The sequence below is a fragment of the Pagrus pagrus genome (genome assembly GCF_965226575.1).
Source record: "Pagrus pagrus genome assembly, chromosome: 2".
Classification (NCBI taxonomy): Eukaryota; Metazoa; Chordata; class Actinopteri; order Spariformes; family Sparidae; genus Pagrus; species Pagrus pagrus.
Genome location: NC_140186.1, coordinates 15866396 through 15880837, shown reverse-complemented (window position 1 = coordinate 15880837; position 14442 = coordinate 15866396). Strand labels below are relative to the sequence as shown.

The 14442-nt window shown below is 41.4% G+C and overlaps 1 protein-coding gene across 1 annotated transcript; it reads right to left on the bottom strand.

Annotated features, from left to right (window-relative positions):
• Window positions 1-165: 165 nt before the first annotated feature.
• Window positions 166-11473, bottom strand: ncapg (non-SMC condensin I complex, subunit G). The gene is made up of 22 exons (XM_084369154.1): window positions 11402-11473; window positions 10967-11079; window positions 10175-10423; window positions 9500-9728; window positions 8972-9117; window positions 8758-8842; window positions 7912-8104; window positions 7673-7822; window positions 6034-6174; window positions 5833-5956; window positions 5451-5540; window positions 4271-4459; window positions 4024-4134; window positions 3621-3740; window positions 3028-3264; window positions 2731-2912; window positions 2452-2617; window positions 2026-2193; window positions 1122-1245; window positions 798-845; window positions 587-656; window positions 166-480 (listed from the first exon to the last, which is right to left on the bottom strand). The coding sequence occupies exons 2-22, from the start codon at window positions 11072-11074 to the stop codon at window positions 354-356; spliced, it is 3057 nt and encodes a 1018-aa protein (XP_084225280.1). The 5' UTR covers window positions 11075-11079; window positions 11402-11473; the 3' UTR covers window positions 166-353.
• Window positions 11474-14442: the final 2969 nt, after the last annotated feature.

The window sequence follows — 14442 nt, the reverse complement described above, 5'->3', positions numbered from 1 at the left end:
ATGTATACTTGTACTTGACATTGAGACGATCACATTCAGGATTATCTGATTTTGTATTTGACATGGGCAACTTCAGGTTAGGAAACAGTTGCAGCTTAGTTAAGTAAAATGAAAACAATCTGAGAAGGAACATGTACTGTAATGACCACACTGAGCCACAAGGAGGACAGACTTGGACGTATATATTTCACTTTAATGATTAAAATGACAGAACTTGAAACAAAGCTGCAGAGGAAATGTGACTAAATACAAAGAGGTGACCTCAACTGTACTAAAAGAAAAGTATCTGAATAGTATTAGACTTGAACACTAGTTAAAAATAAGTTTTGCAGTAACTGTTCATAACCTGACTTCTACGACACATTGGCCTCCTGGTTAATGAGGGTGTTGAGGTCCAGCTTTGTCTTCTCGAGAGCTGCAGTCTTGGCTCTCCGTGACGGACGCACCACAGGAACTGACTCTGGAACATTTTCTCCATCACTATATTCAAAGCAAAAAGCAGCAGAACACAAATGTGAGACAAGAAAATGGTGATGGTATCGAAGCATATATTATACATAGGTATAAACTGACTGAAAACACTCACCTCTCCTCTGATGACTCTGACCTCCTGCTCGCCTTTCTGCCCCCTTTGGCTGTGCAGACTTTCCTCTGACCTGCGCACACACGCACACGCACACAAACACACTCAGATTGCTGAGTCGATTCCTTGACTCAGGTACACAAGAAGAGCTCTAAAAATATATTGGCGATATGAACAACTGCAGTTTTAGATGAGTAAACAGAACCTGCAGTACCTCTTTTGGCTCTCTTGGCAGATTTAGATGGATCGTCTGCTGCAGCCTCTGTGGAAACATGGCACCGAAATTCATATTTTCATAGTTTCTCTGTTACCTCTATTTTTATCTTGACAGACACCAAATAGGACGCAGTACGTCATTTTTAATCCACTTAGCAGCATTCAGGTAATGAGACATAATCCTTTTACAGGAAGAGTTGTGACAAATGTGTAGAGTAAATCCAGTAAGACACAGGCGCTGAGCAGGTAACATTTGTTATGAATGCACAGTAGGATGTCAGGTGGCCTTTTATATAGACTGTCACTGGGTTTGAATGTTTACCATCTGCATTGACATCCAACGGCTGTAGCGCACTGGCACTGAGAAGCTCGGCCTGTTCTTTGGAGTCTAACAGCTGATAAACCATCTTCTCCAGAGCGCGGAGACAGACACGATCCTTCACCACCTGAAGGAAATGAAGAGAGAAAGAAGAAATGTAACTGGAAAACACTCGAGAGGCAGATGTATAGATGCATGAAAGAGTGTTTTTTGTTTTTTTTTTGTTCTTAGACATATTAGTGATGTGGTTCTATCAAGAATGGCAATCTCTGGTTCTGTCGTCTCTGGTCCAGACTGAAATATCTCAACAAGGGTTTGATGGATTGTCATGACATTTTGTAGACATTAATGAGCCCATTCATGAATGCCACTGACTGTGGTGATCCCAACTTTCTCTGTAGTGTCACAATCAAGTTCACATTTGTGGTTTGGAGTGAAATGTCTGAACTACTATTTGATGGATTCTTGTGAAATTTGGTACATACGTTCTTCCTGAGGGGGACACAACCCCTCAGGAAGAATTGGAATAAGTCTGGCAACCCCTAACTTTTCATATAGCACCAACTTCCAGGTTGGCCGACAATGCGTAATCCCTACATCCCTCAGTTTCAGGTTTAAATTGTCAACATCTGGTTGGTCATGCCCGACTCCTGATTGAGGAACCAACCACATCTGGCTCAAGCCCCGGTCATTTCAGATACAGATCATTTATTTAGTGAATAAGATAAACACTGAATTTGCTTACACATGATGGCATGCTGATGTTAGCATTTAGCTTATAGCATTACTGTGCCTCGGTTCAGCCTCACAGAGCTGTTAGCATTTCTGAGGATTCTTAAGTCTTGTTGAGTGTGAGTGCATGTGCATGTGCGTGTGTGTGTGTGTGTGTGTGTGTGTGTGTGCGTACCAGTACAAGCTGCTGCAGCAGCGTCAACAGGTCTTTCCTGACAGTCTCATCTCTGCTGAGCTCCAGGTTGCTGAGAGTCTTGGCATAGAGACGCACCTCAGGGGCTGTGGGGTCCTTCAGCATCTCCCCACAAATACGCACCGCCATGTAGTCATGGACACACACCTCCTAAGGACATTTGTAAGAAGTATGGACTCAATAAATGTGTTTTTGCCTCTGAGCTCTTAGCAAATTAAGATTAAACAAATTGGATTTATAACTGGAACTGAAGCCTTCAAGACAATTTGCAGACTTCATCTGTGTTGAAGAAATTAATTTGTGGGAAGAAAACAATATGATGGAAAGCTCAGCGCACCAATAAAAACATAACACTTATGAGGAATTTCTCAGTGGAGATAACCCAGATTAATCAGTGGTGTTGCTTACCTCTGTGTTAGTTGAGGGCTTAATAAGTGCACTTGGACGGGTCAGCTCCACAAGTAGCTCGACCACATTGCTAATATCCACCTCAGCTAGTGGAGAGGTGGCTGGGGCATTCATCAGAGTTCGAACTGTCGGCAGAAAACTCTCCTCCACAACCTCCTGGTGGACCCTGATACACACAAAGATACGCTACTTATTAGTTTATATTGCATGACTAATTACTTCACCGAGGCAAGTAACCATACTAATAACAGAAGGGTGCTCATTGTGTGCTTGTGTGACCTGCTCTCGCGGGCGTAGAGCTGGAAGAAGACGCCGAGGCAGTGCCGCAGCCGCATGTCGTCCTCAGTGACAGGATTGTACCACAGGAGCACCAGACGGGAGAGCATCTTGGCACTGGAGATACGGCCGGTGTACATGAGTTTGGCCAGGCCCTCTGCTGTCTCTGTGCGCAGGTCAGACACCTGAACATGTTGAACACACACAGATTATTCCATCAAACTGTCTTCAACTCTTTCACTAAGAAAACTACATGCATACTTCTGTTTATGGCATGACTTTTTCACCCTCAACCCTCACCTCACTGTCCAGGAACTCTGAAAGCATCACAAGTATACTCTGTGCGCTGTCTTCAGGGGCATCTCCCTTCTCCTCCGTCACCGGTGTGTCCTCCTCCTGTCTGTCTGGTGACTGGGAGGGCGGGGCCGTCTGACTGGCAGCTGCTTCGGAGAGCAGCTGGAAGCCGAACAGCAGCAGCAGGTCGATGATGGCCCGCAGAGCACTGATACGGATCTTCACCTCGTCCAGCTGGGCAATCTGAAAAAAAAAAGAAAAACACACGCAGGCCATTTTTAGAACTGGTGATCTGTGATTCATGTGTGTTTTTGGGTCAGTGGACCAAAATTACAAAAATGTTTCCCTTTTTAACCCTAGTAGTATCTAATTTGTTTAATCAGCTACAGTTTAGCCTCAGAGCTGTGGATTATCTTCAGGGTGCCGTTACTAGTAAGACGTGTTGCTGTTGAGTTTAATAGTTTTATATGTTTTTAAATACCACAAATGAAAGTTAATTGACCACCGCTGTATTGGAGCAGCAGGAAACTCAAAACCTCAGCAACTTGAAGTTGAATGTGATGAATTTTAGGTAGATAAAACACACATGTAACATTTACCTGTAGCAGCAGGACCATGTGGGTTTTAGCCAGCTCTTTGCTGTGCAGAGTACACGTTCCCAGACACACCACGGCCATGTTACGGACAGCAGGGTGAGCGTTTGCTATACTGGGCAGGACCTGATGGAGATGGAGAAAAGCAGCGATATCAGCCAACCTTTGACTGACTTTGCTTCAGTCTGTGCATCCAACATGTGTGTGATGACATATACAAACAATAAGCAAATAATCACAGATGATTCAAAGATTTCATCAGTGGGTAAGAGAGGCTTTTGAAAACATCATGCAAAGCTAGAAAATGCAAGTGAATCAAAACAAATATTGCACATGGCCATATTGCAATTTCGATAATATTTTGATCAGCCCTTGTGAAATATATGATGTGTGCAGTGTGGGTTCCTACCAAAGAGGACATTAAGGCGCTTATGGTGGGACCAATTCGTGTCTTGATGCTCATCTGCTTCAGCAGCTCTGCACACATTGTTAGACACCTCAGAAGAGTCTCTGGGTCATTCTGAAAACACACAAGGCATGTTAAGACCTTTCCTTCACTTTTTGACTCCAGGAGGTAAATCTCTGAACTTTTCAGGATAAATTGTATTAAATGTCATTGAAGACACAGCAACGGTGCTTCCTGTGTTGTCATGTACCTTCTCGGTGCGGATGTCCTTGTCGGCCGGCTGGCTGCTCTCTGCGATTTCCTGAATAATTTGGTTCCTGCGGTCCTCGAGCTCTGCGATCGTGTTCTTAATATCTGCAGCGCGGTTGAACTCCTGGGCGGTGATACAGTCCTCCAGTGTTTGTTTGGCCTCCATGATCCGCACCTTCACCTCAGCGAGCTGGAGTGGAGGTGGAGACATAAACAGAAGAGGAAAGTCATTCCTCAGGTAAAGTTTACTCCAGAGGATTCTTGTTGAGACGGAAAACTGCACTTCCAATAACAACAACAGCGACAACACCTGAGGCTCTGGGACAGGTTACAACCCTCTAGAGGTCACTTTCCCTACTGAAAAAGGGAGCGACAGAGAGCAGGTGCACAGAATGGATGGGCTAGGATCAAACTCCTCTGTAGCTGTGGGTACCTTACATAATTTCAGTGGTTGTTGAAAGATGGAGAGATTATATGGATTGAGATTCACTTCTGAGGCCAAACGTTGTTGTGAGCAATCCTTCTGTGACTATTTGTGTTTCACTTGAGGTTAAATCAGGACTAAATGTGTGGAAGAAAACAGATAAACAAATGGAAATCTATTGGACCCAGACACACCAGGCAAAGACCAGATTGGCTTACATAATATGCACCTTCCACCTGAGTGCATAAACATGCTTTGCCTCCACATACAAACCATCTGCCAGCTGGAGGTACAGAGACAAATAGAAGTAGACAGAGGGAATGTAAAGAGCTAAAAAAATACAGAAAACCACTGTCCCATCTGCCTGTTTTTAATGTATTTATTCAGTTTTTTGTCTTCTTTTCTTTTTTGTTAGTTAATGTGTTGTTGTTTCTTCTTCACATACTTATAATCTATGAATTTCATGTGTAGAGCTATTTAAAGTAATCAAGAGATGCTTAACAGAAAAAGGAAATATTGGTTAGTTGCAGCCCTAATGTGAACATTTCATCAGTTTAGTTAATTGGATCCTAATACAGGAAACCTGAATATCCTTTTGGAGGAATTAATCTTTCTGCAGCCTTGTAATAATTTTAACTTTTCACCCAAATAAAAAACCTAGTAATGTGCCAATATGTGATATTTTCCTCCATCCAAAAGGTAGTTGGAAGGGATCTAATTGCTCGTGGGTGCTTTCGGCTGGCAGAGCGTTCCCCACCTGGACCTGCTGCCGACGGCTCTCGTTCTGGTCCACCGGCTGACTGGCCTCCATGATGGGCTCTCGCACATCAGAGATGATTTCTGCCACCTGTTTAACACAAAGCCAGCTGATTCAGACACCGGTCTCTGTGGTAATGATAGCAGCACTGAATGGAAAATCTGTTTCATTTTGATCTCACACAAAAGACCTTCACTAGCATAGCACAATTCAATGAATAATGATTTCACCTTTTATATTTCCATTCCCGCCGAACTGTACTGACAATTGAATTTATGAAAGGATATAATTGATATGTGAGGAAAAAGCCCAGTTTGGATTAATTGAACACTGAGTTTGCAGCAGTGAGAGACTTCTAATTTAGGTGTAAGATGTAACTTACAGTCTGGATGCGTCTGTGGTCATCAAGAATGAGGCTGAGGAGTTTCTCAGTGAGAAGGGAAACCAGGGAGGAGGGAGTCTGGGGAAGAGCCAACATCTCCTGCAGGACGGCCAACACACGCTTTCTAAAAAACACACAGTATAATATGTAAATGAGTAAAAGTGTGAAACATACTGACACAACTCCTCTTCTTCGTCTTACCGTCCGCCCTCCTCATTGGTGTCCAGACATCCGATGAGATGAATGAGCTGTTGGGAGATGAACTCCTTTGTCATGACCAGCTCCAGCTGGTTGAAGTCAGCCCTCTGTTCCTCTGACAGAAGAGGCACTGCCTTCAGATATCTGCAACAGTCCGAGACAAGAGTCAGAGATAACGACAGCTCTGAGAGCACAGTCAGGTTAGATAATGCAGCTACACACTCAATAACAGCAAAGGCCAAATTCAGGCTGTCGACTGAAGCCAGAATCACAGTGGTACAACTCAGCATATATAACAAAATTATATTTAAATGCAAATACTGCAACAGCGTAGGCATGAGCACTATCACAAGCCACAGCGACACACGGCTATCAGCTTGCCAGTGAGGGATTTATACAAACCTGCAACCTATTAGAAACAAATTAAAGCTGTGTTTTATGAGCAGATTAATGTTAAGCATGCCACTCAGTTACAGCAAATGTAATTAAGATGCATTTCACACAACAGCATCACACACATTAGGGCAGGTGGTAAAACAGCAGAATGCTCCAACACTGATGTATAAAAAGGACAATATTTGAGCCCTGGAATTTAAACGTAAGAATGAGGAGTTTGGATTTATTCTAATCCTAATCTCAGTCACAATGATCGGATCGATATTATGGTCTCGTCATCAAAAGCGAAACTAGATCTCTAAGATTAAAACACTGACAAAGCACAGGTGTGTAATAAGAGCAGACAAGTAGTTTGAGTGTGAAAGTCTGCAGCTAAATTTCAAAGTCCTCACAGTACTAATATATGATCTGTATCTTACTCTGATCATGTAAATAAAAACAACAGATTTACAAGAGCAATGAGCATCAGCTGCTGTTGTTTTACTTGTTTTGCTGGCATATTCTTCTATTAATATAAATGTCACACTTGTATCTCAGTTTATATATCTCGCAAGGTTAGAAGCAGTAAGTTGGCCACACAGTTACATACAGAAAGAGCTCCTCTGAGAACACCGGACCTGCCTTCAGGTACCTGAGTGACAACATGGTCGTTATGGCAACCGTATTAGGTGTGTGCAAATATTTTGAGCATCACAAAGTAACTATACTATATTTATAATAATATATAATATTTAAAGAGTAGGTTCACAATTGTATAAGTTGGTCTCAAAACAATAGTCAGTTGCCCATGTGATCTATGAAACACGGTTTTCTTGCTGTAATAATTCCTCCGGTTTATACTGGACATTAAATATCTAATGTAAGTGATAGGGGACCGTCTACGAAAGTCTCATACCGACTTTGTTTAAAGTTCAGAATGGGTTTTTGTAAGGAAGAAGGGCTAAGGATTTTGTCCCACATCATTTACTTTATAAGAGCATTATGATTATAGCAAGAAAACCCTGTTTCAATGTTCAAATGGGCGCCTGATAGTTTTAAAGAAAATGGTGAACCCATCTTTTCTCTACAAGAATAAATTATCCGTAGAGCAGGTTGCAACTGATAACTTGTCTCTGCAATTGGGATCAAATTCAAGCATATTCGTAACCTTGAATAGATAACGGTTAAAACTGAGCATCACATGAACTTGTACAAAGAACAGCTGACAGCCATCAAACTACATGTGTAATCCAGTTTTATCTCCTACCCGTAGAGGTAGTCGGCGTACGTTGCAGCATCCGGTAACACTTGCTCCAGCATTTCATCACCATCGTCTCCTTTAGCCTTGATGAACTCGCACAGAGCTCTCCAGTAAAGCACATTCTCACAGGAAAGTGAGTCCACTGGGATCAGCTTCCTGTTGAAAAAACACACAAAATCTCTCACATCAGCACATTTAATTAATCATGTCACCTGTGAGAGCCAGAGACAGAGTGTGAGGTGTACCTGTTGTCGAGCTGCACTCTGTTCTGCAGAAGTTCTTCAGTGGCTGTGCCTTTGAAGATGGCTTTCAGTGTGTCAAGAGCCGTTTCTGAACAGTTCTCTACATCCAGCCTGTGGAGCATCTCTATGACGTTACCGTCCAGCCGAACCAGCCAGGCCGGCAGCAGACGAGAACAAAGCACCTCCCTCACTGCTTCTACAACAAACACACACATACACACAGCCAGTCAGACATGTTGAATGGCCACAATGGAATTTAGAGCTTTAACAATCTAATCTGAAGCTATTTGGTTTAGGAATGAAGGATATGTAGAAAAAAAGAAGAAAAAAATCATATTGCAATTACTCTGACTGATTGCTATGTGAGTCACTATTTTAGACATTAAAAAATATATACGATGATGTGATTTTTGCTGGGGTCTGTACCAAACAAGCATGTTTTCTTGGGCAGTCTTCTGTGGCACCACAATGCTTCATTTATAACAGAGATGCATTTTAGTTATATATAACAAAATATGATCTGCAATTTGCCACCCTAATGTTTATAATTGTCGTAATTTCTGAGTTTTGCAGCAAAAATGACAGAAATAAATCACTGCATCATGCTATTCAAATGTGAGTATTTGCCCATATGTTTTAATATCATTGAATTCTGGACTGCTGACAATAACATATGAAGATGTAGGCTCTGAAAATTGTGATGAAATTCAAACAATTTTATGCCGTTTCATAGACTAAACAATTAATCAAGAAAATAACGGATTCAATGATAGGAAAAGTAAGTCTATGTTGCTTTAAATTTTTGCAAATGTAAAGTCTCACACACAAAGGCACAGAAACCACTTTTACCTGAAGTGTCACGGAGGCCCTGCTGCAGCAGACTAACTCTCTGTGCGATGGTCAAAGCTTTAATGTGAACCTTGTCAGCCAGAACCTGAAATTGAAAACAAAGGAAGTGAGTTCTTTAGGAGTTGAAGGTCAAATCAAGACAGCAAATTCATTATGTTGACATACTGGGCATGTGTATGCATATATTTGTATCAGATCATTTAACAGTGGCTACCTGGTAGGCTAGTTTGCGGACGTTCTCTTTGATGTCCCGGGTGCGCTTGATTACTTTAGGGAGGGTGCGAGGAGACATTGCGATGCAGGAAAGAACGGCACGTCGCACCTCAGCATTTGTATCGTTTTCCAGTATCAACATATAGGCTGAACAGTGGAAAGAAAGATCATTAAACAGTTAGAGAGTCTGTAAAAAGGAGAATGATACAAAAACATGCATATCAAATAACACAAAACAAAAGCTACTTCAAAAACTGGTAATTAAAGATTATACTAACAATACAAGGCCACTGTGCCTTTGCAAGAAGACAGTCCTTCTCACACTGGTCAAGTGTCTTAAAGTAGATATAACACAACACATAAAGGATATTTGGGTTGGAACAATGATGGGATGAAAGAGTAGTTTCAAAGAAATATAAGCATATTTTACAGTTGAACAATGATAAACATATTCTTAACAGACACAAAATGTTGAGTGTTTTATGTCACTTTAAAAGAAAAGTATGAAGGATGGAACATGAAAACAAACCATTGATGGTTGGACAGTCAGGATCCTTTGGCTGCTGTAGGCGCGTCATGGCCAGAGCAGCCTGAATCCTCACATTAGGGAACTTGTCAGTTACACGGACCAGCATAGCTTGGTGGATGCGATCAAAGAGGTCGTCGTCGATCTGGGCATTCTCTGCCATGCTGCCCAGCAACTTGTTGATCAGCTGGCACACACGGAAACGCACTGCATGGCTGTTGGCTTTATGAGACTGAGACGAAAGGATGGCAGAAATAATCCAAAACAGTTTTGGAGAGGAAGTGGAGAGAGACAGAAGATTGGGGAGAAAATAGAGGAAGAAGAGCAGACATGAATCAAAGGAAGGAGGATGAGCAGAAGAGAAAATTAGTTGCATACCACAGGAGAGTGTAGGAGTGAGAAACAGATGGAGTTAAACATGAAGAGAGAGGAGACAGATGGGACAGGACAAAACAAGATTAAGGCGCAGCAGAGACATCAATCACAACAGAGCTTCTCTGCACAGCGAATGTTCACGAGAGGTTTTTGCTGTCGAAAAAATATTGAGCTTAACAGATTTCTTTTAAAAACCTTTGCTGCAAATGATAAATATTTATGTGTCACAAAGTTAACCTGTAACCATTTAGCAACAAACAAAGTCTAATTCGCATGCATACACTTGTGTATTAATGTTTATACCTCCAACAGGAAGTTGAAGATGAAACTCAGAAATGGATGATCATCCTCTTCATCGTCTTCTTCGTCCTCTTCCTCTTCGTTCTCTTGCTGTTCCTCCTCCTCATCTGTTTTAGGTGGAGACTGGAAACTTGTGGCGAACCTCGCAACAAACTCGATGACATTTTCAACTGTAGGTTCACGCTTGTAGACAATCATGGCGTACTTCAGGTAGTGGACAAACTCATCATGGAACAGGGTCTTGTCCTCAAGCTGATGGAAGAGGAAGGATGTCATCAGCAACAACAAACACAAAATAGAAGAGATAGTATATATACAATTATATTGAGAAGAGAAATGAAAGGTATTATTGTACATGATTTTAGAAATATTGCCCTTGATATTTTCAACCTTGTATTGTAAATGATACTGAACAGGAGAAAATAATATTTCACATGATGTAAATATTTATAATTAATGATCTTCAGTTACAGTCTTCCATAACACCTTGTGCTTCTTCTTATTATAACTCTTTAAGACATGCCATGTCTGATGTTTTTATTGCCCTGTTGTTGAAAGATGCTCTAAAACTAAACTTGTTTTTCCTCTTAAAGAATGATTATATTCAATGATGTTATAATAAAAAAAGATTTGCCTTACATAAACCAACTTTTAAAGGAATGCGAGGCCATCCACACCTACAAAAGACTATTTAAACAAGACATCTAACAGACATGGATTTAAACCCTGAGTGAGTATGGTATGGAAAAAGATAAACACTGTAGAGACAGGACAGCTTCATACATTAGGACTTACCTTGATGTAGCGGCTCTTCAGGCTCGCCACCAGCTTTGCCTTGTTATTGTGGCCCTTCTGAGCGCGCTGAAACGCCTCTTTAATGTCTATTTCATTGTCCGCAGTCATCTTTCCTTCACACAGAACCAAGATAAAAGACAGAATCACTCAAACAGTCGTATAAACTTCCCTCGCAGTCACTTAAACACACGTCCAGTAAAGTATTTACTAAACGCTAACGACAGCAGCCTGCTGGTCTCTGGAGCCTCGTTAGCTAACCAGCCCCACCTCGACCCAACTCCCACAGAAACCAGCAGGAAAACAACGTAACCTAGCAAAGTCGTGTGGGATTAGGTTGCCTAGAGACACTTTAACTTGTCTGAATTAAACATACATTGTAATATACAGAATAATACAATTTATTATCAGTTTTAACAACAACGCTTTAAAACGTACCTTTTCTTCTGTTTTCTTCTCGCAACTGCCGCCTGTTTTCAAATTCAACTGCAGTGTGTTCTCGCGAGAACTGAAACGTGTATACGTAATGACGTATACGTCGCCCTTTAATGTTTTGCCCTGAGTTTAGCCTGCCAGGCGGTTTTATCGATCGGGTTGATTAATGTACTGCAAATGTAGTGGAGCTGAAACATAACATTGATTTATCAGTCAGCCGATCAACAAAAAAACTAATCAGCCGTTCTGATAATTGATTAATTAATCGTGTTAGTACTTTTATTACCATGATTTTTACAACTGAAGATTTACTGCCTTTCTATGTTTTTTTTTTTGTTTTGTTTTTTAAATAATTGTGAACAGGATAGCTAATAGGTTTGGTCACTCAAAACCAGAAGATTTTCTGACTTTTCATTTATTAAATGATCACTATATCAATTGAGAGATTAATCGAAGAAGAATGAAGAATTAACCCAAGCCTGAAAACCATATCCTATTTTTTAAAAATGTTCAAATGATTTTGCTTGCAGCTACACGTTAGTGTTGCCTACGGGGATGAATTGAGGGAAAAGCGTGCCATATATAAAGGCACTGAAACAGCACAGAGCGCGTGAGATCTTATATTAACATGTAGTTTACAACACTCACATTAGACACACACTGGCTTTGGTCGGGTAATTGTGATATGTTATCTTAACGCATAGAATCGGGTAATTGTGTGGCTTCATTTTGATTGGATGAATGAAACCAGCAATCACAATACTGCTTATACTTCATGTCCTATATTTCAGCCATATAGACAACTAGTGTACAACCCCTTTGTCTGTGCTGTAATGTCCAAGGTAGCAGCTGCCAGGCAGCTGTGGAGCACTCACAGCAGCTCACCCATGGGAAGGCCAGAAGAAACCATTTCCACAGGCATCCAGGGCACCTTGTTTTATGTCAACAGGAGCCATCTTTCTCTGGAAATCAATTTAATATAGAGGGTACTCTGTCAGGCTTCTGCTCTAGACCTGCGTGCCTGTGGGCGTAGGATTATCTGAGAGGTGTATTATCATATTAAATATTTATGCTGGTGGAAGCAGGGGCTAAAAGTCTCTCCATTAGTCTATACACCTGCAATGTTATGAGCCGAAAAAATGTGAAAGGACAGCCTTGAGTGCTTCTGTAAATCCACGGACACACACACACTGGGTGCACCTAAAGCATCCAAATGCTTTCCAGAGAGAAACACCGCCCTGTGTTAAACTGCTTAAACATTCAATCATCAAAGTTCATTATCCATTATCCTGCACTCATTTAGTACAGCCCAATATTTATAGTTTGGATCGCTCCATTAAACACAGAGGCCGATGTACATATTAAAGACGTTTAAAGTCATATAATATGCTGAACATCTTGCGGTGACAAAGGCTGGATTACACACTGGGCAAAGTAGGCAAATGCCCAGGGGCCTCAGACACCACAGAGGTCCCCGGAAGCTGCAGGTTCACAATGTACCATTTAATTTTTGATCATTTGAGTAACTGCAAATTAGTTTGGGCAAATGCCCCACTAAAGAACACATACTAAGGCTGGTCCTGCTTTGTCCTGTAGTCCTGTCCTAAGGCCTCAGTATACTTTACACAAAGTAGGTCAAAAGATGGGCCATCAGACCACATCTACAGATAAAACTGTTTATAGCTCTTCCAAAAGACAACACCCTGCACCCCTCTGCCTCCCTAATCTCTCTCCAAGAACTCAGTGTCTTTAGTCACGAATGCAATGAATCGTACAAATGGGCACCACAGCACACACTTTTGGACAGTCCCTCCTCGAAGGCATTCATGGTGTTGCACTCAGTTGGATAAATGAAAACTGATGGAAGAATGAAAAAAGAAGTTCTCAAGAAAAGAAGTTCACAGAGTAACTCACAAAACAATGCCCGTCATGATGTGCGTTGCCTACGATAACAGTAGTACGGCACTACAGTGTGGCATCAGAGTTTCATTTGAGATGAACTGAGATGAAACAATGCACAAAAAAAGTATATGGAGTCCTAGTGCCTCTCACTTCAACACAAACACTGACTGCAACGTGTCCATGTGTGGCATCAAAGATTGAATTGCCAGGAAGCAGAACGGTTACAGTAATTAATGTTAAAATGTTAAAATGAAGGATGGATCAATAAAATCTGTTCAATCAAAGAAGTTAACACCACAAGCAGTTATGCACTAGTAACTAAATACAAATTATATTTGACTTGCGATGACACATTCAAACTGCAAATATCCTGTTCATTACATCTCAGAGGCTGTGTTAAGATGGAGGAACTGTGCAGACCACATTTGAAAAGGTGAGACTTCATCCATACAGGCCAACGAGCCAGACTGCTGAAAAAGATAAAGACTTTGGCTCTGATGCAGCTTGAAATCTGCAAAGTAACTAGTAACTAAAGTTATCAAATGTAATAGAGTAAAAATAAAAAAGTTAAAATATAAAGTAGCAGAAAATGGAAACACTCAAGTGAAGCACAGGTACCTCATAGACTGCATCCATAAAGGCCAACGAGCCAGACTGCCAAAAAAATATATTATAATTTAAAAAATGAATAAAATTAAAGGTGCTACTTAAGTAACTAGTAACTAAAGTAATCAAATGTGATAGAGTAAAATGTACAACATTTGACTCCAAGATGTGGTGAAATGTAGCAGAAAACGGACTTACTCAAGTACAAGCACCTCAAAAGAGTACTCGAGTAAATGTACTTAGTTACATTCCATCACTGTACAAGATGTACTTCATCATGAGTATCCTACAGGCCTGTGATGTGTTGCTGTTCAGTGTGGAGCTCCTATACTCTCAGTGGCTTGTGTTTACGCTATCTGGCTGATGGAGTAAAAATCACACGACTGGACCCCAGAGACCCCCTCCTCCCCTCTCCTCCTCCCCTCTCCTCCTCCTCCTCCCCCGTCCTCCTCCCCTCTCCTCCTCCCCTCCCCTCCTCCTCCTCCTCCCCCCTCCACCCGGTGATCGGCATTGATACAGCAGCGCCGGTAGGGGCG

Bases quoted from the DNA above. Each gene is read 5' to 3' on its own strand.
- ncapg (XM_084369154.1), bottom strand. From the start codon at position 11,074: ATGACTGCGGACAATGAAATAGACATTAAAGAGGCGTTTCAGCGCGCT. The intron at 4,460-5,450 runs GTGGGGAACGCT...CCTCCACTCCAG, and splicing joins GCCGTCGGCAGCAGGTCCAG to CTCGCTGAGGTGAAGGTGCG. The intron at 4,135-4,270 runs GTACATGACAAC...GTGTGTTTTCAG, and splicing joins AGGACATCCGCACCGAGAAG to AATGACCCAGAGACTCTTCT.